Raw genomic sequence first — 21,683 nt, 5'->3', positions numbered from 1 at the left:
CAGAATTGGCTTTATGGGATAGAAAGTAATAGAAAAGTTGGTAAGTTAAGACCTTCTAATTGTGGAGTTAGTTCTTGCCAATATGAAGAGTTGATTCCAAATTGAATTTCACTCCTTTCTCCACCAAAAGGGGTTAGTTCTACCCTCAGGGAAGTTTGTGCTGCTTCTGGGCAAGCTGGCAGGAATGCTGAGGGTTGCTTAATTTGTCCTCTCATTTGAGTTGACATTGGAACTGAAAAAATATATACCCCCACTCTGAACTTCCCTGTTCCACAATGTCCACCCCCAAACCAGAAGTAGTCTGGTTCTTACCAGCACTTGGGTTATTTTGAAACTTGTTTCTTGTTAACCTTCATATTTCAAAGAAACATTCTACCAGTTAAAATTCTGAATTTGAAATATCCACCATGGAATGTTGTATTTTTTGGAGAAGCAGACCCTGTTGCTACAGTGACATTTTGGGGAATTTGAGAAACTGTGAGAAATTCCCATATAGTGAATTACTTCTTTCCCATCTACTTGTTGCTCTCGGGCTGCTTCCTGTTCAGTCAATTGTTGTTTCATTTCTCTTGGAAGCGGCAATGTCTCTTTAGCAGGGCTTATCTAATTAAGTTAATTTTTGGAGGAGCAATAAGGCTAATGCTTCTTCTAAGTGTATATTTTGGTAGTGTCCAGTGATTGCCACCTTTTGAGAGGATGTTATTTCTTTTTTCTTTACTTTTCTCTTGTGTATATTCTTTTGAAATTATCTGCTTTGAGGAAATCAACAAAAGGAAGGGGAAATATCCCATTTTTGACAGCTAAAAGGCTGATGACTGGAGGAATGAACACTGTCCCCTATAATTCAAAGGACTGAACCCTACATTTTTGATATATCAGTGGGTGGGATACAGTACCCCAATTCAAATAGGCATTTCTTTGGGTATTTAGTCAGTATTTGCCAAAGCCTGTGCATGATTGCTAGAATGTTGCATTGCAAACAAATTCATGGACATGTATGTTTGAAAAGGAAAGTTGGTAAAATTAACATTCCAGGTGCCCATGTACCTCATGCTGGGGGTTTCTTCACAGGTCCTTTTGCAGGTGCCCATGGGTGCTGCACTGGGGCTATACATTCATACCCTGCTGGAAAATCCACAGAGAATGAGTTGGGGATTTTTGTTAAACTGTGGAGTAAACATGACACCTGCAAGGATGAATAAATGCAAAAGGGTAGGAATAAAAGAGTGCACTACTCAGTATAGTAAACAATTATATCACATATCATGTTTGAGTGTAACACTATGCAAATAAAAAGAAGATACTGAGTGTGGTTGCTTCTGGCAGGGTGTAACCTCTGCTAACTGAAAGGCATAAAGGTAATAATATTTGTTTTGTTGTTATTTTTAATGTATGCAATGTAATTTAAGCTGCCCAGATAGTCTCACAGTTATGGGTTGCAGCATGCAAATACAACAGACAAACAAATATGTGCACTATACATTGCCTTGCTATCTTTTCCTGTTTTGAACTTTCTCAGCCATTCCTTGGTACCATTTTCTTCTTATAATCATCCTAAATAAGTTTTTAGTACTTTTTTAAACTAAGTGTATGCCTATTTATAAAGTAAGTGTGTTGCTATTCTGACTTATTTGCCATGACCCAGTGTCATGACAAGCCACATAGATACGAAGTAAGAGCTTGTCAGAGGGAGGCAGGGGATCTGATGCATTCAGTTGATTAAAATTTCTGCTTACACGGAGAGGAGGCACTTGGCTTAAGACCCCTCTCTTTGTGCCCTGCCTTACTTCCTAAGGATGCTATCCACTTGGCTGAGTCCTCAAGGTTGGAGGCTTATGAGCATCCAATGCAGAGCCAGGGAAGTGACAGCGGAAATCTCCACCTTCCCACTTCTCCCTCCTCCCCATGGCAGATGTCAGCCATCTACATGGGACACTTCAGACAAGGTGGGGCACTAACAGGATACTGTGTAGACTGGCGGTCTTGACTGCCCCCTTCCCCCAAACACTGTCTAGGGGCCATAGGATTGATCTGTTGTTGTTTAGTCACAAAGTCGAACCTGGCCCATCATGACCCCGTGGACAACATTCCTCCAGGCTCTCCTGTCCTCCACCATCCCCTGGAGTCCACCTAAGCTCACGCCGACTGCCCCACTGACTCTATCTAGCCACCTCATCCTCTGCCGTCCCTTCTCCTTTTCCTGTCAATCATTCCCAGCATCAGGTTTGATCTGTAACTGGATTTTAATTTACTGGGAAGGTTAGCATGTGCAATTCTGCATCCATGGAAATCCAGACCATTGCTTGTACTGTAGAGCTTTGAATAGGGGCATGAAGTTTGATGCTCTGATGTTAGGTCTTTTTTTTTCAGTTTTAGTATATTTACTTTCCTGCAGGTTATCAATGCTGCCTTAGCTCTTGCGGCCAGACCCAAAAGCCAGGTGGTGAAAAGCAACATGGAGATGTATAAAAACACATGGGAGAATCACATACGTGTGCTCACTGAAGCTGTGGATGACATTACAAGCATTGATGACTTTCTTGCTGTATCAGGTGCGCCTGCTTTTGATTTTATCTTTTCCCTTTGAGATACCTCCCCCCTCCTTTTTTTAAATGATTATTTGAGAGAAGGCACAATCCCTTAGGAAACTGCATTATATCATCCAACTCCAGTATCTAGCCAGGTGTGAAATTAGTGTGAGGGCAAGTGAATTTGGAAGACAGAGGAATGTAACTGCTGCCAGCCGGTGTAGGAGCTTGCAAAAGACAGCAGAGGCATTTTCTTCCCTTCACTTCACCCTCTACAGCAAAACTCGGCATGCCTTGAATCATGTAACCCACCAGCAAATATTAGTAGCACTTTCACTGAGGCTCTCATTTCTATCTTCTACTAAGATAAAAAGCTAATTAGTGGACCCAACTCACATCTGGGTTTTCAGGGGGGTGGAAGTAATTATAGTAGTGTAAGATTGGGAATGTATTCTGGGAGGGCTATTCAGCCACAGAGCAGATTTAGCAGAGAGGTGTGCCATAGGTTTCTCCCTGTGCGTGAACTCTTCGTTATGTTTTGCACACACAAAGATGTCCATGTTGGGAGGTGTTGTGTTTGGGGCCTGTGGGTTAGAAAAAGAGATTGGGTAGAGGCCAAACAGCATGCTTGCTTCGTGTTGCGTGGTTAGTTTTCTGGGTGGGTATTTGTGTAGGAATGGGTGGAAATGTTTCTCAATTAATCCTTCTGGGAGGGGGAAGTACATATGTGAAGGAGAAGGTAATGTGGAGACAATGAAGGGGAAAAACTCTTGAGTTCAAAGGAAAAAATGTTTTATTATTTCTTCAGGAGCCACTAACAATGCAAACATAATATTCTTGCTGTTCGATCTAACTCTTTACTATCGTAATACATCTAAATGTAAATATATGTATTTATTATTATTTTGCATTTCATAGACAGATAGATGAAGGAAGTTAGCCCCTACTCATTTAACTACAGTAACAATTTAGGTTAAAAAGAGAGACCATACCTGCTGATTTGTAATAATAAAGACATTTGCTAACAGATAAAACCATTTGATAAGGGTTCAGGTGCTCAAAACATCCTATTTTCTGCACACTAGTAGTTAGTACTGATTTATATTATTTCTTTATATATCACTCAATAGCTGAAGCTCTCTGGGGGGCAGTAAATAACAATCCATTATGAACCCAATACAGAGACAATAAAAGCAGCATAAAATTGCATACAAATTTAAAAACAGTGTTGAAAAGCAATTTGAAGAGCTAAATACATTTGGTAAATTAGATGACTGTAAGCATAATCCCCTCCAATCTGTTAAAGCCATTATATGCCATTAAATGCCGCAGCATGGAGGGCAGTCTTATCCCTTGGCCAGAAGGAAAGCAAAGTAGGTACTAGGTGAGCCTCAAAGTTGCTACTGGTTCCATGATTGGGATGGCCACTGAGAAGGCCTTGTTTCCTTGTTGCTGCCAACTGAGCCTTCCTTGGAGATTCCTCTTGGAGGAAGTCTCCAGATGCTGAACACAGCATTTGGGTAAAGTTTTATAGGGTAGAACCAGCACCCTGAATCAGGCTTGGAAGCAAAAGGGCAGACAATGCTAAAGCTCCAGGATCAATGTTATATATTTCATTTGTCTACTCCCAGTTTGTCATCTATCTGCCATGTTTTGCACAAGCTGCAGCTTTGGAACAACAACTTCCCCACATACAACACGTGTTTCTTTCTAAGTTTAATTTTCTGATTAGGAGAAGGGGATACAAATTCTGGAATTTGACATGTCAAGATTCTGCAAAAATAGAAATAACTAAAGAGAGACCTGGCAACCAAAGCCCTGTTAATGTGACAAGTATTTATTATTTTATTTATTAAATTTCTGTCCTGCCCATTAGCAAACATTAAAATTGCATGGGTTAAAAATGTAGTAACACAATAATAAAAATATACACAACAGTAATCATATCAAACATATAAGCTACAACAATAAATAGAACAATAGACAGACTCCCAAACCCCACAATGGAACCACACGGTAACCTCAATTAATTTAACCTGATTTCAGTAGGACTGATTTCAATAATTGGCTGAACATTTTGGTGGTGCGTTTTGCTCAGAATTGAGTGAAATGGCATACTCGGAAGTGTTGTTGAAGCACCTTTTTCCTCAATCCCTTTTCCTTCCAGGGAAAATGCAAATACTCTTCTGAGTTGTGTGGCTGTTGATCCTTTATTTTTCTTGTCCTTCCACTCCGGCATTTGCACAGTAGTGTCACACAGAGCGGCATGATCAACAACTCAGAGAATGCTGGGGAACCACAACTGAAGTGATACAAAGGCGCTGTAGAGCGAATGTTGCCAATAGTTTCAGTTTGGAGATTTTTTTCACACTTTGCTCATTTTTCAGCAGCATGTCCTAGAAAATATGTTTCTAATCAAGCAGGCACCTTTAAGGCATAATTCTATGCGTATTTAGAAAGACAAAAGTTCTACCGCTCCCAGGACCTACAGGACTGTATCTAGAGTATGGGATTCTGCCCATAACATCCATTCGTCCAGTATTCCTGATGCTTAATCGCAGTCAAATGCTAGGTAGATCATGAGGTAGACGGGCTTTCCAATTGGATTGCTTGGCTTTCTTAGAATTCTTCCCCTACAGGCCAGTGTGACTAAAGCCAACTCTGCATAGTCTCAGAAACAAGATTGTATATAAACAGGAACTGTGCTTGGTAGAAAGGACCACCTTAGTGAAATGGCTCTTTCAGAATCTTTCGGAGAATCTCTCTTGCGTAGAACCTGGCTGCAATGGAGTAGAACCAGCCCAGATGTTTTTGCCTTGTTGCCGGGGATGTTCATAGGAAAAGCAAATCTCTTATTTGGCTTTTTTGCAGAGTTTGGAATATTTTGGGTAAGGAATAGACTGATGCATAAGCACAAGGAGACAATGGAAACAGGGTCTACTTCATTGGCTGTGCTGCGAGACTAATTGCCCACTCTTTCTTATGGGCGGCCACTCCGCCAGCTGCAGCAGAGGGAGCGGAGTAGCAAAGTTTTGAGATGCTCAAACTGGCAAAACCAAAGCTCATGGAGGTTCTTTGCTTTCCAGCCTGAACCTCGTTCTAACTTGTGTCCATATTGGATCATGAGTTTTGTGGTTCCTTTTTCACCTGAGAATCCAGCATAGTTTCTTGTGCATTCTTCAGAATGTACGCATCGGTTATTCACATTATGGAACACTGTGCATTTTCTCCCATTGACTAGAGCATGAATGTTTGTCAAATCCCCAATATGTACATTTTCTGAATGATTTTTTTTTTTTTTTTGCCATTTCCTGAATTGCACTGCAAGTCTGGAAAGGCCTGGCACATCTGACAGCTGATTGTGCTTGGCTCCATCCTGAAAAGTGTAGGTTTGATTTATTCTGGTCCAAAACAAGCTAAGACAAATTTCTCACCCATCCTTGCTTCTGGAAGAACACCTGACAGACAGTCTGTTCTTCAGCCACCACCTAGAAGGAGCTATCATCTGGCATCTTGAACTGTTTCCATTCCAACCGGTCATTATAGAACTGCAACTTTAAGAATGAGTGTCAGAGTTTGCTTTCCCCCCTCCCCTCCCCTCCCCTCCCTGTCCCTTTTTCCTTTTTGGACATGCCTTTTTGATTGTAAGCCTGCGGAAGGGTCTGTCTTGTTGTTATTGATTTGTAAACTGCCCTGGAAGCCCTTTGATGGAAGTGTTGGGAAGAAAATGCTCTGACTAAATAAATTGCTGTCGAGAAGGAAATGTGCAGCTATATGCTGTGCTGGAATGGCGTGCAGATAGAGGGCCTTGAGTGGCAAATACAGGGATGGAAAGCGTCATACTTGCATGGGGTGGCAGGTTCTCAATGCCAAAGCCTTCTGAAGGAGAAGCTGCTTACATATACTTTGGGCACCTTCTGCAAGCAAGCTTTAAATAAAACCTGGCATGCTCAGGGTTCTGCAAAATGATTCCATCTCATATGCCAATGCCATGTGCATGGTATTTTAGATTACTGGCAGCTCTGCATATAGCAGTGGTTACCTGCCAAGCAGAAGAAGAGATATAATTGCTACTTTATCCCCTTTAGCCTCTTCAGCTACCTCCTGGGTCCCTATTAGTTTTCAAAGGTGACAGCATCTCTTCTCTACTAAACTGGAGTTAGGTTTCTTTAGAGAATTGCTGCTAAATAATATTCCTTGAATATTATTTAACGATGGCAGAAAGACTGTTCTATAGAGTGTGACTTTAAGATTTCATCTAGAGCTTTCTATTATTCCACTGCATCCTAGTAAACAATAAAGAAATGCAAATTTAGAGGAATTTCCCAGCAAGGGTGGGCATGTATGTGTGTGTCTGACTGTTATCCCATTATATATTTCTAAGTGATACCTAAAGTGAACAAATATGCTGTACCAAGTCCACATTTAAAAGAAAAATCTCAAAGAAATTTTGTCATGGAAAATGTACTGTAAAATAGTGTTAACTAAAAATGTATTCAATATAAATTCACTGCATCTATTGCATTAGAAGGTTTTCTGCCAGGTCTTTGTTTTGAATTTAAGGAGGGATGCCAGCTGGCTTTCTTTCTTATGTGCATTATGACTTTAATTCTGCATTATGAGTCTGAATTCATGTGAGAGAATTGTAAGACTTTTAAAATTCTGTAGAAATCCCTGTCCTTTCAGGGAGCTGCTTTAAGGCTAGCTGTTTCTTTACTCTGTTAATTTATCACCGTGTCTGTACTGGGCACTTTGGAAAATAACCTCAAATGCCTGGGGCAGGGGAAACCTTTTATAATGCACAAAAAAGATCTCTGTGGGCACTTGAGAATATTTTCTTTTCTGTTTTGAGACACACAAGTGCCATCCCTTCTTGCTGTTTCCTAGTAGTTGGAGGCGTCCTGAGCTAATGCTGGTGAAATCCAACCACAACTTAGAGTCACATTTCCTTAAGACTTTCTGCAACTTAACTTGTGGGAAGCAACCATGCCGTTTTAAAGAAGCATGCGAGTGTCCAGAGCCTGAAAAGAGCAAGAAGAAATTAGGAGGGTAGGTACTCGGAGGAGGGCTTTCTCTGCGGTGGCGCCCAATCTATGGAATGCGCTCCCCAGAGAGGTCTGCCGGGCGCCGCCGTCATTTGTTTTTCGGCGCCAGGCGAAGACCTTTTTATTTAAGCGTCATTTTAATGGTTAATATTATTTGCTTATTTTATCTGGCCAGGGCGACTTATTTTATATTGTTATTTCTTGTATTCTAATTTTATGTTGTGAGCCGCCCCGAGGCTTCAGCGAATGGGGTGGCATAGAAATGTTTTAATAAATAAAGAAATTAGAAATGCTTACCTAGCTAGCAAGTTTCATTGCTCTGTTACACAGGCACTAGAAACTTGCTTCTCCTCCTACGACAACCAGACTACCTCTGTTGCCGATGACCATCATTCTCTCTGATGGTGAACTCAGGTAGTGAGTATCAACACGAGGTGCAACTAGGTGGAGCCAAAGTGAAAGAGAATGATCGGCCATGTTCTGGACGGCCCTGATTTTGGTGGAAGTTCAAACGATCTTTGGAAAATAATAAAAAAACTTGCTGACTAAGTGCATTACGGGCAAACCCTGTGGAGTAGTGAGGGGCTTTCGTATGTCAATCAAAAAGAAAAACAGAGAATGGTGGGGTGGTGTGCATGGAATAGACCTGAGGTGCCCTTGGTGGGGTGACTGGCTGCCTGGAACACTGAAAGGAAAGATTCCTGGCAGTTGGTGAGGGTCGTATTGACCAACTTGATTGAGTGTCAAGAACCACCCGGTCCAATCTTTAGCCTTCCCATGTCGTTATCCACTTAGTGGGCCTTGGGGCTGATTCAGAGGATCATGAGTCTAGAAATAAATAGACAACTAAACAAATGTTGCTGAATGAAGTGAATAAACTGGAATCAGTTAAGACAGCTTTCTGTGTTTGTGCAGTGAATTGTGGAAAGGGTGTCTGCCATTTCTCCCTGCAATTAAAATGCATTTTCTTTGCATTGTGAATAGGGCTGAGGCTGGATGGAAAGAGCAGCTTGTTAGGATCTGATAGAAGTTGCTCTGGAGAGGGGGTAGAAGGGTAGGGTTGACTTGTTCCGGACTGCCAAGGAAACCTCAGGCGTGGCACTTCTGTATTTCATGGGAACTTAGGTAGCTGACTTATCCTGAATCCCAAGGGCATTGGGCCATCAAGTCCAGCGCTATTGCTACTGGGAGCAGCATGTCTTTAGGGTTGCAGTGTGGTTTCTTTGCCAGCTCTACCTGGAGATTCCAGGGCTCCGGGATCTGGAGCTTTCTGCATGAAGAGTGTGTGCTCTGCCCCTGAACTTTGGCTGTTTCAGGCTCCCACCTGGGTGGGGAGGTGCTCTTGGCCCCATGTCTGCCTCTTTGGGTCTGGCGATCCACAGAGCTCACCCCATATTACTGGTGGACCTAAACTGACCAGTACAAAAAGTTTAGCAGTCTAAGAATGTGTTTGTACTGGTGCATCAGCATGCATTTTTGGGAAGTGTGTATTCATGTAGGGGTTGCATTTTGAGACCCCTCCTTTCACGCACTCATTTGCTTAAGGCTGACTATGTTTACACTGTAATTAGACGCATACTTTAAACAGGGCAACTGGATCTGGGAGGATGAGACAGTATCTGAAAGGAATACTTTGGGGGATTGTGCCATCTTGTTAATTAGCCAGATGGCATCATTCCTTTCAGGAATGCAGCACATTTATGGAGGGAGGAAATCCAATGGTCCTTTTGATCAGATGCTTTTCTACAGGGCAATTAAGGATGGGAGAACTGCCATTCTCCCTTTTTACCTTCTTATAGGCCTTAGGGAGTATTTTCCTGTAGAGAACAGCAGCCACTTATCCCCCGAGGGAAGAAATAGAAATGTCAGTGCAACCTCAGTAGTGCTGAGATGGAACCTTACCCTGTGCTATACCACTTTTTTTTAAACCAAATTCTAAGTTTTGAATTTGCATACCTTGATCACAAAGTATCCAAGGGGCGCTCAACCACTATGCCCATGGAGTATTCCATTTTTGGATTGACTTTTGTTTTAAAAATCTTAAGTGCATGATATATGCTGCAATTATGAATAATTGCATCACTGGAGACCTTTCGCTGTTCCAACTATTCCTTATCTGTTTTCCTCAAGACTTTTTGGGGCTGCTCCCATCCAGAATCTCATTGCAGAAATTGGTAATAACCAACAGCAATACGCCCTCATTTTTTTCCCCTTAGAAAAGGCTCCAGGTAAAAAGACAAAACAGCAACCTTAGAGCAAGTCTTAGTTTTGTTTTAAATAAGGCCCTTTGGGAAAATATTTTGAAAGGATGTATTTTCCTCAGTAATTTGGCTGTTTCTGTTTCTATGCAACTCCTAATATCCATTTTGCTCACTACTAATGATTTCATAGTATGTTCAGAGTTCTACTTAAACTGCTTGTTTAAAATGCCATCTTTCTATCACTTTAAAGCACCTATTTTTGCTTGTTCTGAGGAGGAGTGATTTATGAACAAATTGTCGCCAAAATACTTTTCGTATACTCTCTTGTCATTTTTTCAATGTGGAGGTTTTTTAAACATTTATAATTATTATTTGATTTTTATAATCTTTCAGCAAAACCAAGCATTACCAAAAATGCTGAGAATACAAAACACAAGTGGAAACACAAACACATCTACAGAAAAGAGGTAATCAAAACAAGCACAAATACTGGAAATTCACATATGGAAGGAAAAATATGTTCTCCAGTACATATTTTTGACAGCTGAAAGACTGTTGTTACAAAATTAGAATGGTAGCCACTTACCTCTTATAAAGCTTTAGATTAAAGACCTAACAATGTTTTCACTAAAATGAGATGCTAACGTCAAATGGTTACTTGTTTGGTTAGTTGGCCTGCTTGTTGAAGTCTATGTGTAATCATTAGAAAGAGGTATGCAGTTTGTAAATGACAAAACTGAGGCTTTCATGCTTTGGACACATCATGAGAAGGCAAGACAATCATACTCAGGTAAGTTGAAGGTAGAAGAAAAAAAGAAAGACCAGATAAGAGATGGATTGGTTCCATCAAGGAAGCCAAAGCCTTGAATCTGAATAGCTAATAGGGCATTTTGGAGGTCTTGGATTCATAAGTTGGAGAGTATCTGATGGTATATTACAACAATCAACACAGGTGTATATTAAAAATAGAATAATAAACATAATATAATATAGTAATAATAATAATACAAAATTGGAAACTCCTGTTGGGTGCTTAAAGAGGCCTTTGAGCACCACACTGGTTTCTATTGATTTTGGGAGTTGAGGCAATTCTAAGGATTAAAATTGCTTTTCTGTGTATTTGTTCCATCTTCCCTGCTGAACATGTATATTTGTAAATAAGCAGACAGTGCATGATCGTTCCAGTACTTTCTTCTTACAAGAGAATTGACTCTGTAGAAAGCTGCCCTTGAAATATCTAGCAGAAATACATGGGAAGTGCAGATTGAAAAGCAATATGAACTGTTTAAAGTCTCCTGTAGGTAGGCTATAGGCAGTCAAGCAATAGGTAGTAAAGCTTGGAAGATGTGGAAGGAAGATGCTGCAGGTGCAGGGCTGCAAAATTTAAAATCGTTGCTTGTGCTAATACTGGTACTTAGGCTCTGACAAGGAATCTGGTGCTTCATTATTATCTAGCACTTTTGTATTCTTTTCCAGTCAATGACATTTTCTGTAGACAGTCTGGAAACTGAACCAGGTGAACTATTTATCTGACTTTGTATATTTCTGCTCTTGTACTCTAGGGTAACCCATTTTTAAAATTATGTTTAGTTTACTTTGTCTAATGTTTATCCACTATGGCTTGGGCTGAGTGATTCTGCTGGGGAGGTTAATTTTCAGCGATGGCATACTGCTTAACCTCCCTTTGTTTTGCATATGCCAGCAATAGGAGGGTAAATTACTCTTGCTCAACATATTTATTTACTAACATTTCTACCCTGCTCCAAAGCAGCCAGCAAATAATAGGAAGGTGAGAGAGTATAGAAACATAGAAACAGAGGAAGTCAGAAGGGGTCTCCCGGGCCATCTAGTCTGACCTCCGGCACCAGCCGGCTCCGCTCACGACATGCCCACCATGTGCACGTCCAGCCTATCCTTAAACACCCGCACCGATGGGGCCTCAACTACCTCTCGTGGAAGCCCATTCCACACCCTCGGGGTCCTAACTGTCAGGAAGTGCTTCCTGGCATCTAAGTGGAACCTAAAACACAAAACCTCATGCTTTGCACAGGGGGCAGAAAAAGCTACAACAATTCTAAAACCCAGCCCCCTTAACTCACAAGAGTTTTATAAATGCTGAAGGCCTGAAGGCATGGGGGTATTTTCATGGCCATCAGAAATAAGATCGATTTAGCAAAGCAAAGCATCCCACCCAAAACAATGATTTTGTTTCACTTGCCCCTCAGTCACTTTCCATAGTTTCCATACGATACTATCCTGATCCTGAATACTCTGTGTTGAATCAAAAGACCACATACCAGCATTGGCTTATTGGCCCAGACATCCAAATTGCATTAGTCACCTTGCCAGACAGTAATGCAAAAAATGTGGGGTGGAGTTCTGTCTTTAAGAATCACCTTTAATCCTATAGAAATGACCGTAATGGGGCAAAATTAGCAGGATTCGAAAGGGCTCGCTGCAGTGGTATGACAGGTGAAATGGTGCACTACATTTTTACAAAACTGGCTTGTTTGCTTGTGCATACTGGCTCCCACCCCCCCCATCCCTCCCCAGACATCCAGGTTAGCAAGTGAATACAGGACATGTAGAAGTTGTATTCTGGAATACAATGTAGCCTCCACACCAAAATAAAGACCTATAGTACCATAAAAAGTAGCAATAATACTAAATCTTTCTGGAATCAGGCACAGAATCAAACTTTTGCAAAGGTGGTGGTTGATCTATTCCTGAGTTGAAGATCCAGGTTGGCGAGGGAATTCTAACTTCTTTCTAACTACAGCATCTTGGTAAAACTTTCTATTCTTTCGCAGCACCAGCACCTTCCTTCACCTCACCCTCCCTTTCTTTATTTACTTACAAAGCTCTGGTGTGAGGGTAGTTGCTGGACATTTATCTAAACATAGCTTCCCTTCACTTGTCCAATTTTTGTGCATTAAAAATGCTGCTATAGAAGTTTGAATGGAAAGTATCATAGAATACATGCAAAAGTAACATGGACCAGAAACAGACTGCCCTGTCCATCTTTTCTTATTCTGTGTGGCAATGCCTGTTTTTCATTTTTGTACAGTGTCTAACACTTTTAGAAGACGAGGATAATGAACCAAGCCCAATTTTTCATGGGTTTAATTAGACCTTAGTTTAATACATGAAGACTTCAGTCAAAGCTCTCACACATGTTGTATCCACTAAATTAATCAGTGCACATTACATGCAAAGTAGCACCACAGTGCTCATCCCTAGGATCCTCTTACCAGAGCAAGTTTCGGGTGTCCAGGTGTCATGGTCTTCATGCTGTGGCACTGATAGGTGAATGGGCAGACAGACAGGCACCAACCTGCATCCTCCTCCTGATAAAGATGTTCTGACAGATTTCTTCAGTGTGTAGAGGAGGCACATAACACTGTGCTCTCCTCTTGCTTATCTTTTAGTAACAATCCTACGTAGCTTCATGTCCCATACTTGCTTATTTCAACCTGTGTTTCTGCCTTGATCCAACTGCCTATGCCTTGCTAACATGTTTCATTGAGTCGAAAATGTGCACAAGCAGTTTGCATAGATAGAACTTTTGAGAGGCAGCCACAGTCTTAGCATCTGGCTCTGCTTTCTTGAAGCAAGCCACTTGCAGTTGAAGCTAACGATTCTTTTCATGTCATTTCCTTGGCACGAGCTGTTCCAAATGCACTCTTTTAGACTGCAAATTGGGATGCCTTTACCTGCAGCTCCCCCGCTCCCAACAAGACTGCAACTTAGTAAAGAGGGGGTCTGCCATGACTCTGGCTTCCTGAGATGCTAAACTAATGTTTGGGCTAAAGCTAGCATGATCAATGCCGGGCACAAGAAGCAAGAACGGTGAGCCCAATCATTTGAGATGAGAAAATTCCTTTCTGCATAGCAGAACACATGAGAATTCCTAGATTAAACATTTTAATCTACCTACCTTTCACCCATTTGTTTATGCCTGTTCCATATTTTCAATATCAATGGGTCATGAATGCGTTTGGGGTATGCATATGGGGTTTGCACAGCAGCACTCCGTTTTGGGGCATCTGCTGGAGATCCACACATAAAGAGCTGTAGACACGTACAGACAGTTTTATGAATGCACTGAGTTGCTGGGGGTGGAGGGCCGTTTGGGTTTGACAAGCATGTGTTCATTATTCACAGATACTGAGCATCCGAGCGGGGCTTTGGTGCCAAATGTTTGAGCAGAGCATATGATATGGCAGAAAGACTGGAATTAATTTAGGAAAGGAGTGAATTTATGTCAGGTATAACAAATAGGAACACGGTGCTCATCTCACTTCTCAACTTTGTCTCCTTCAGAAATGTCTGAACAAAATTATGAACTTGGCTTCTGAATGAGTCTTGTGGTGCACCCCCACCAGATGCACTATATTTTAATTTTTTCTGTACATTTGTTTGATTAAAGGCATAGTCCTATGCATTTAGATAGCAGAGGGGCCTACAGTTCTGAGGGAATGCTGGGAACTGGAGGGCTCTTTGGTGTCTGTAGATGCATAGCATGGCTCCATGTTTGGCATGCGAAGTCACTGTGTTGTGGGGATCAAGTAAAGACCTGAAAACTCATCAAAGAAACTCTTCAGGGTGTAGGGGCGGGAGCCAATTTAGTAAGCTAAGACTGGGTATGTGGGGCGTAGATCTCTCTGCAGTCACAAAATGGGATAGAAAAGTGGAGCGTCAGCCGCTGTTACTGGCTGTCAGTATGAAAGCTTTGGTTGGTTGGGTTTGGTTGGGACGCAGGAACTGCTACCACTGGCTCTGCTCATGGAAGATGCTTCTGCCCAAATTGCCAAGATCCCATCCTCTGAATGCGGCTCCCCTCATTCAGCAGCGTGCATTGCACCCTCCGTGTGATGTTTCCAGGGGGCTGGAAGGTGCTGCTGTGGGGAGAGAGCAGTGGAGAAAATTGCTTTTGCCCGCTCAGTTGCATGCATGTAAATCCACCGGTCATTTAGACTTTATCTCCCGACTTGCCCCATCACCTGAGCAAGGAATTCTAGCCTTCTGCAATGCAGACTTTATCTCCAGTTTAATTTCCAGTAGAAGTCAGTTTTCAGTGGATGAATATTTGGACCTTAAACTGGAGAAAGTCCACTTATTCCTGATTGGGCTGTTCTCCTCCTGCCTGGACCTGAGACATGGGAAGAAAAACATCCCACAGCACTGGTGGGGGATAATGGAAATCTGTTTGCACAAGAGTAGTTCCACACAGATGCTGTGACTTTGGAAAGCTGTTTCTCATATGGGCTGTCTTGCTCGCTTGCTCATTTGCTTCTTTCTGTCTGTCTGTCTGTCTTTCTTGAACACTCTGCCTGCTGACAATGCAGCAGTACAGAGAACTGGATCCTGTTATATGTTTAAAGATGCCCAATAAGGTTCCTTTTGAACAAAATGAACAACATCTCATAGATGTTGGTGGCACAAATGTCAGCAGGAAGTTGTGTCTGCTCTGGGTTTTAATCTGAACTTTTAAGGAACTATCTCTATTGCTGAACCCTAACCCTCAGATAGATTCAGCACCATGGATAGCTCCTTTAAAATTCAGGCTAAAGCTTGGCATGGATACAGAGTTGTTACTAAGTATACTACTGTAAAAAGACCCAGGTAGCAACCAGGTGTGGATGGAAAGCTTGTGAGTTCTATACAGGAGAAAAGGGGAGACAAACACTGAAGAGATTCATGCAGAACCAAAATAAACGTATTTAATTTTTAGCACAATGAGACACCCATCTCTGGAGGGTCTGTTGCATAGCAGCATGGTCTGATAACCCCTGTATGTGGAAAAAGTCTGCCCACGGGCTTCTACATGGCAGGCAAAGCATTTGATTCTGCCCTGGTGGGGAAGTGGAGCCAGAACTTGCAGGACAAAAGCACCAGAATTTTCTGATTAGCAAGAAGGGTTACCTCATCTGTCAGCTCCCACATCCGTCAGCTTCCCTGTCCTTTCTGAGTGTGCCTCAACCTTCACAGCAGTGGTGGGGAACCAATTTTCCCAGCCAGAATATAAAGTTGTGACTGTGAGCTATAATGGAAAGTATCCTGGGGTGCTTTGGTCTTGAAAGGCCAATTAAAGCCCCTTAGAAGATCTGCTGATGTGATGGAAAACTGCTAGAAATGGTTTATTAATTTTGGGATAAAATGGTTGTCCTTGGTGAAGAGAGAAGACTCTCCTAATCTCCTGGAAATATACACACACACATATATACATTGTTTGACTATGGTGATGGACATGTGATAATTTACCACTAGCTGTCCCTTAATGAAAACCATTTGTGAAATTTTCACCATGAAGCAGAAGGCTGGGCAGAATCATAAAACTGTCCTTTTTTCTTTATTACATGTTTTTTAGTTATTGAAAACCTTCCAGTCAGAACAAGTCTACTACAAGCTCTGCATGTCAATGAAGGGCTGTGGGGGGTGGGGGGGGGGAACGCGGTGTAGAAAAACAGATATAAAAAACCTGTTTTACAGTAGTAGTTACATATTCACTTCAGCTGCCTTCAACCACTGCAAGTACAGAAATCTCACATTTAAATTCCTGTCAAATAAAAAAGGGTCTACAGGTGAGTGGAAATGTAACATCATTTACTTCCCAAGTATACAAAGGCTTGTTAAAATCACAGCTTGGAAGGATTTGTTTGAAGCTGGGCAAGTCTTCAAAATGGCTGCTGTTGGGTTTGATGTTGACAGGACCCATTGCTGTGTTTTGTGAATTTAAAAAAAAAGTCCTCCTCCTTCCTGAAATGCTGCCCTGAAAGCTTTTTAACCAGACAAAACTAACCTTTCTATTTGCTAGTAAGTGTGAGGCTTTAGAGGACAGTCAAAAATATTTTTTGGACTGATACTGAAGGAATTCTCTGATCCTGGTCTCTCACTACCGGATTATGTCCATCTGCATTCATGAAGATCATGGGTTTTTTTCCCTCAGAAATTATGAAGACAGATGACAGTTTGGGAGTAAGAGTGCTAGGGGAGAGGTTATAGAACCAATGTGTACGAACAGGAATAAGTAAGAGTAGCAGAGCCTTTCATCTATATATAAAGAAAAAAGGAAATATTTGATGGCACATGGAAACTAAATTTGAAGTAGCAGTTTATTACCAAATGACATAATAGGCTCAGCTCCAAACTAGTCCTCCCTCCTCAAAATTGGTTTGGATTTGTGCTTCCTGAAAAGAAACTGCTGATGTCACATAGTGAGTGACCTGAAGTTACGGGAAATTCAGAAAACCATTTGTGAGATGACACAAGCGGCTTGCAATTTTCTGGGGAGAGCCTGCAATCCAACTGAATGAATGAAATTTAGAATTATCCTTTGGATATCGGACAGATAAAATGATGTCATGTGTATTCTCTAAGGTACACAGGGTCAAAACTTCTCAGGGCTTGCTAAGTTAAAACCAATATTTTGAAGTGCATCTGCAACAGGTCCAGTATCAGAAGCCATGACCGAGGTTAACATTTTTAAATATAGCAACAACCTACTCCAATCAGGCACTGTGTGGGAGAGAGCCATGGCCAACCAAATCAGGACAGCCTTCAGGTGCTGTCCAAAGTATGCCTCATTAGTCATGCTCCTCCAAGGCAATCAGCATCCGATTGGTTTAGATCACTGCCAATTCAAAAGTATGGTCTGCAGGCATATAAGACATTCATCACGTTGAAGCTAAGCAGGTCTGGAGTTGGCCTGAGCTTGGAGGGGAGCCCACTGAAGAACTGCATGTACCCACTTGAGTTCCACAAGGGAAGAAAGGTGGGATATAAATTTAACAAATAAGCTCAGTAATATAAATTTACATGCACTGCAGATGCAGGTGACTGTTTCCCGTAATGCTTTGGCTGTGAGTGAGTCAGCCAGTTAGAGTGGGAGCTGTTGCCATGACTGCCAGTACTGCCATTACTGTTGCAGGAAATGCAGGAGAAGGGAATGCTGGCTGGTTGGGTGGGCAGGCAGTGATGTTGGCTGGTTTCATCAGCTGACAGGTAGGCTGTGGTGGTTGGTGGGTTGTTGTGTTGGAGGGCAGTGTATGTGGGAGTTTGTGTGGCCTGGGACTGCCAGGCCTGTTGAGGGTCCCTTGTGCTCTAGGACCAGCCTTGGTGCTGACTTAAAGATAAGAGGGAAGCAGAAGTTACGCTGAGCCATAAATGTTGCCACCAACTCCTATTAGAAGCTAGGATGCACCATTCTACAGCTGCTTAAATTTGCAAGAGGGAAGATTTCTTCCTCCCATTCTCAAACAATCATGTACATAGTGCAGAAGATTGGAGAAGTATATATGCTGTTTGGTGTAAATTAACTTGTACATGAACCTGCTTTCTTTTCAATGTTCTTTCTGCTGTGATTTAATGGCATTGCTCTAATGAGCAGCAGGTAGCCATACAAGATCCATTACCTCTGCAGACTGACAATGTAGGATCTCCTCTGTCCTGTGTTGCTCCCAGGATTACAATATTACCATATTTGCAAAGCTTGCCAACATTCTAACCCTTAATGGGAATTATGCAGAGAATAAAATTATATATGCCCAGAATGAGGGAATTTATTTTATTTGTATTGTAGAAGAAACACATTGACTGTAGAGAATATCCCAAATGTAGAAAGCAGGACTAGATTATTACTTATTTTTTTAACATGAATGTTGGCATTAATTAGAAGGCACTGTGCAGAGGGGAATGAAATGATCCTGCATTTACCTTGATATTATTGCCAGCATTAAAATGGTTGACGAGTCAGATTGACAGGCTAGTTTTAAGGAAATGAAGCTCGCTTGCCCACTTATATCAAATTGTTTTCCAGTGCAGGAGATTAGAAGACAAAAATGAAGCCAGCCTACAAATCCTTCTTTTGCAGGAACAGAGGTGGGGTGTGTGAGCGCACAGCAGTGTATGAGTCACAATTACGGTTTTTCAATCCCAGTGGAAGCCACTGGGCACTGGAACTCACAGTTGTGTAGAAGATGAGATGGCAGCTCCTCCTATATACATACATACATATGTATGTATATGGCATGGAAAAGCATCAAGAGAAGAGTGAATGGAATGGGACAAATAATTATCAGATTGCTATTGGAGGGAACTTGGGAGCCATTTGCTGAAGATATAAAAGGATACAGTATACAGATGGTAAAGAGTTATTCTGTAGGTTCATTTGCACCCAGTGGAAAGACGTAGGAGTTAAAGCTCAGCTCTAATGATGAAGCAAATGAATCAGATTCTCTGCTGACATAAATTAGTGAAACTTCAACAGAACTGTCAGAACTGAACCAACAGAGCATTTGGCCTGCGAACTTGAAAGGAGTTGTAGGAGGAATTTTCAAATGCCATTAAGAGATGTGGATCACAGCATCCAAAGTGAGGAGGAGTTCTTTGTAAAACACCAAGTTTGATTTTATCTATATCTATATATTCCAGAAAATTTGAACATACTTAACAGGGTGCAGAGATGGTGGCAAAAGAATAGTGTTTGTGAGAGAAATTCAACAGAATGGCTTGCAGCTGCTTCTCCTCCTCCTGTTTGAAGCTCTCTCCTTTTCTTTTCACTGCTAATTAACACTGCTCAGCTTTTTCATCCTCTCCACATTTAGGGGCAAAAATGCTCTTGTAGTTTGGGCCCCCCTGCCTTTTGAGTATACAGTTCAGTCCCGAGTGGCAAGGAATGGCATCTTTTTCAAGCGTGCCAAGAGAACATGTCCATGGTACCATTCATTAGGTACTCAGCTCTGTCCTAGGGTCCTGCAATCTTGAACTACAGCTAGAGGTGGGAGTCCTTACTTTCTTGCTGTATGTGGAGTTAATGATCCAAATCTGGTGGGTGGCTTGATCAGGAAGAGGGGACAGACTGCTGCAGAGCACACAGGTCTTCTCTACGTGCTGACTGGCACGCTGTAGAAAATGACTCAGTATCTGAAGAGTAACCATTTTGTAACAAGTTAATGGTTTTACAATGCAGTGGATCCAGGCATTTACAGTAAAGGAAACATGCATACAATATTTTAGATATGGCAGCACTTGCTCCACCTCGGTTTATTGAGATTAACATGGAAAACATGCACACACAGAGACACATGAAACAGCCCTTGAATGCATTAGTAGCTCCAAATGACCTTTCTGTATAATTATCTAGGATGAGAACAAGGAGTGTAACACACGATCACTAGAAGGAGAGGTGGAACTTGGTGGCATGGAGGAGGACCTTTTATCAGCTACATTGCTACCAGGACAGGTATAGCCTAGCTACAGTTACCCATGCTATAGTTACCTGTTGAATTACTGGAAGGTTGTCCATGAAAATAGTCCAGAAAGTTCAGTTGGTTCAAAACAAGCCAGCAAGATCGTTAATGGATTGGCCGGTGTGATCATATTAGGCTAGGACTTTCCCATTTGCACTGGCTGCTAGTTTATGTCTGGGCCCAATTCAAAGTGCTGGTATTAACATTCAAATCCCTAATGGCTTTGGGCCATATGAGCATAAGAAAAGCCCCGCTGGATCAGAGCAAAGCTCCATCTAGTCCAGCACTCCATGCGCACAGTGGCCCACCAGCTGCCCTCAGGGTCCCTCGAGCAGGATGGGAGCAAGACCAAGCTCCTCAGCAACTGGTACATGCAGACATGCCACCTCTGGTGAAGGAGGTGGCACTTTGCCAGCAAGGCTACTAGCCACCGGTAGCCTCCTCCTTTACAGATCTGTCCGATCCCCCTTTAAAGCCACCCAGATTGGTGACCATCACCACTTCCTATAGCAGTGAATTGTACAGTTTTAAGTATGTGGCATGCAAAGTACCTCCTTCTGTTTGCCCTGCACCTCCCACCAGGCAGCTTCATGGAATGGCCTCCGGTATGAGTGCTATGGGAGAGGGAGAAAAGTCCCTCCCTGTCCACTTTCTCCACACCATGCATTATTTTAAGCATCTCTATCATATCTCCCCTTATGTGCCTCTTTGCCAAGCTGAGCAGTCCCAGTTGTTGCTCACAGGGGAGAAGCTCCAGCCCCCTAATCAGTTTTGTTGCTCTTCTCTGTACTTTTCCAAGCCACCTTACCTGAAGGATTGACTCCTCCCATATATATCTGCCTGGACCGTAAGATCATCCTTAACAGCCCATTTATGCAAGCCCCTGTCAAGGGAAGTCGGGTAGGTGGCTACTAAACTGAGGGCCTTCTCTGTTATAACATCCCAACTAGGGAATCCCCTTCCCAGAGAGGCTTTCCTGGTTCCTGCACTGTACTCTTTCCAGTACCAGATTGAAGACCTTTCTCAGGAGTGCTTGTTTCAATTTGTTTTAAACCTTTTAAATTTGCTGCCAAGTCTTAAGTTTTTACTTCTTTTTTATGCTATAGATTGAACCATCTAATTTTATACCATATTTTATGCTATTTTTTAGGTTTTCAATTTGTTTTAAATCGTTGTGAATATATAACTGTGCTATATAAATGGCAGCTAACAGCAGTTTCATGCCCACGTTTGGATGGATTCTGGAGATAGAGGGAAGACAGCAAAACGATTAGTAGCATCTTCTGTATATGATAAACAATGGAGCTAGTCTAGAGTCTGGATCAGCCCCATTCTTTGCAACTCAGCTGATCAGAAATTCCTGCAGGTAAAACATCACCATCAACTTATTTCATTTCAATACTGTCCCAAAACTGAAGCTCTCTGGATGTTTACAACAATCCATAAAAACAAAACAGTAAAGTACAATATAAAGCTCGTAAAGTCAAAGCAGTATGAAATTTAAACTGCTAAAACATGCAATAAAAATGGCCCTCGAAAAAGAAAAACAGCTGGGAAGGGCAATCCCCTCCAGCCCCTGGGTAGCCAAGTGTAACTTTAAAGGCTGCAGTAAGAACGGCTGTCTTAACCTATTACTGAAAGGATGACAAGGTGGGCACC

The 21,683-nt window shown here is 42.0% G+C and overlaps 1 protein-coding gene across 4 annotated transcripts in view; it reads left to right on the top strand.

Moving 5' to 3' along the window:
- Positions 1 to 21,683, top strand: part of CTNNA3 (catenin alpha 3) — a 766,319-nt gene that overhangs the window by 544,279 nt on the left and 200,357 nt on the right. For 3 of the 4 annotated variants that reach the window (XM_044420420.1, XM_044420417.1, XM_044420418.1), the window contains one exon: positions 2,396 to 2,552. The exons of the other annotated variant lie outside the window; for it this stretch is intronic. In XM_044420420.1, the coding sequence (XP_044276355.1) occupies positions 2,396 to 2,552 (157 nt within the window). The remainder of the gene's footprint in view (positions 1 to 2,395; positions 2,553 to 21,683) is intronic. 4 annotated transcript variants of the gene reach the window in all.

Source organism: Varanus komodoensis, unplaced genomic scaffold, assembly GCF_004798865.1.
Source record: "Varanus komodoensis strain SLA01 unplaced genomic scaffold, ASM479886v1 scaffold11, whole genome shotgun sequence".
NCBI lineage: Eukaryota > Metazoa > Chordata > Lepidosauria > Squamata > Varanidae > Varanus > Varanus komodoensis.
This window is presented reverse-complemented; position numbering and strand designations above follow the sequence as displayed.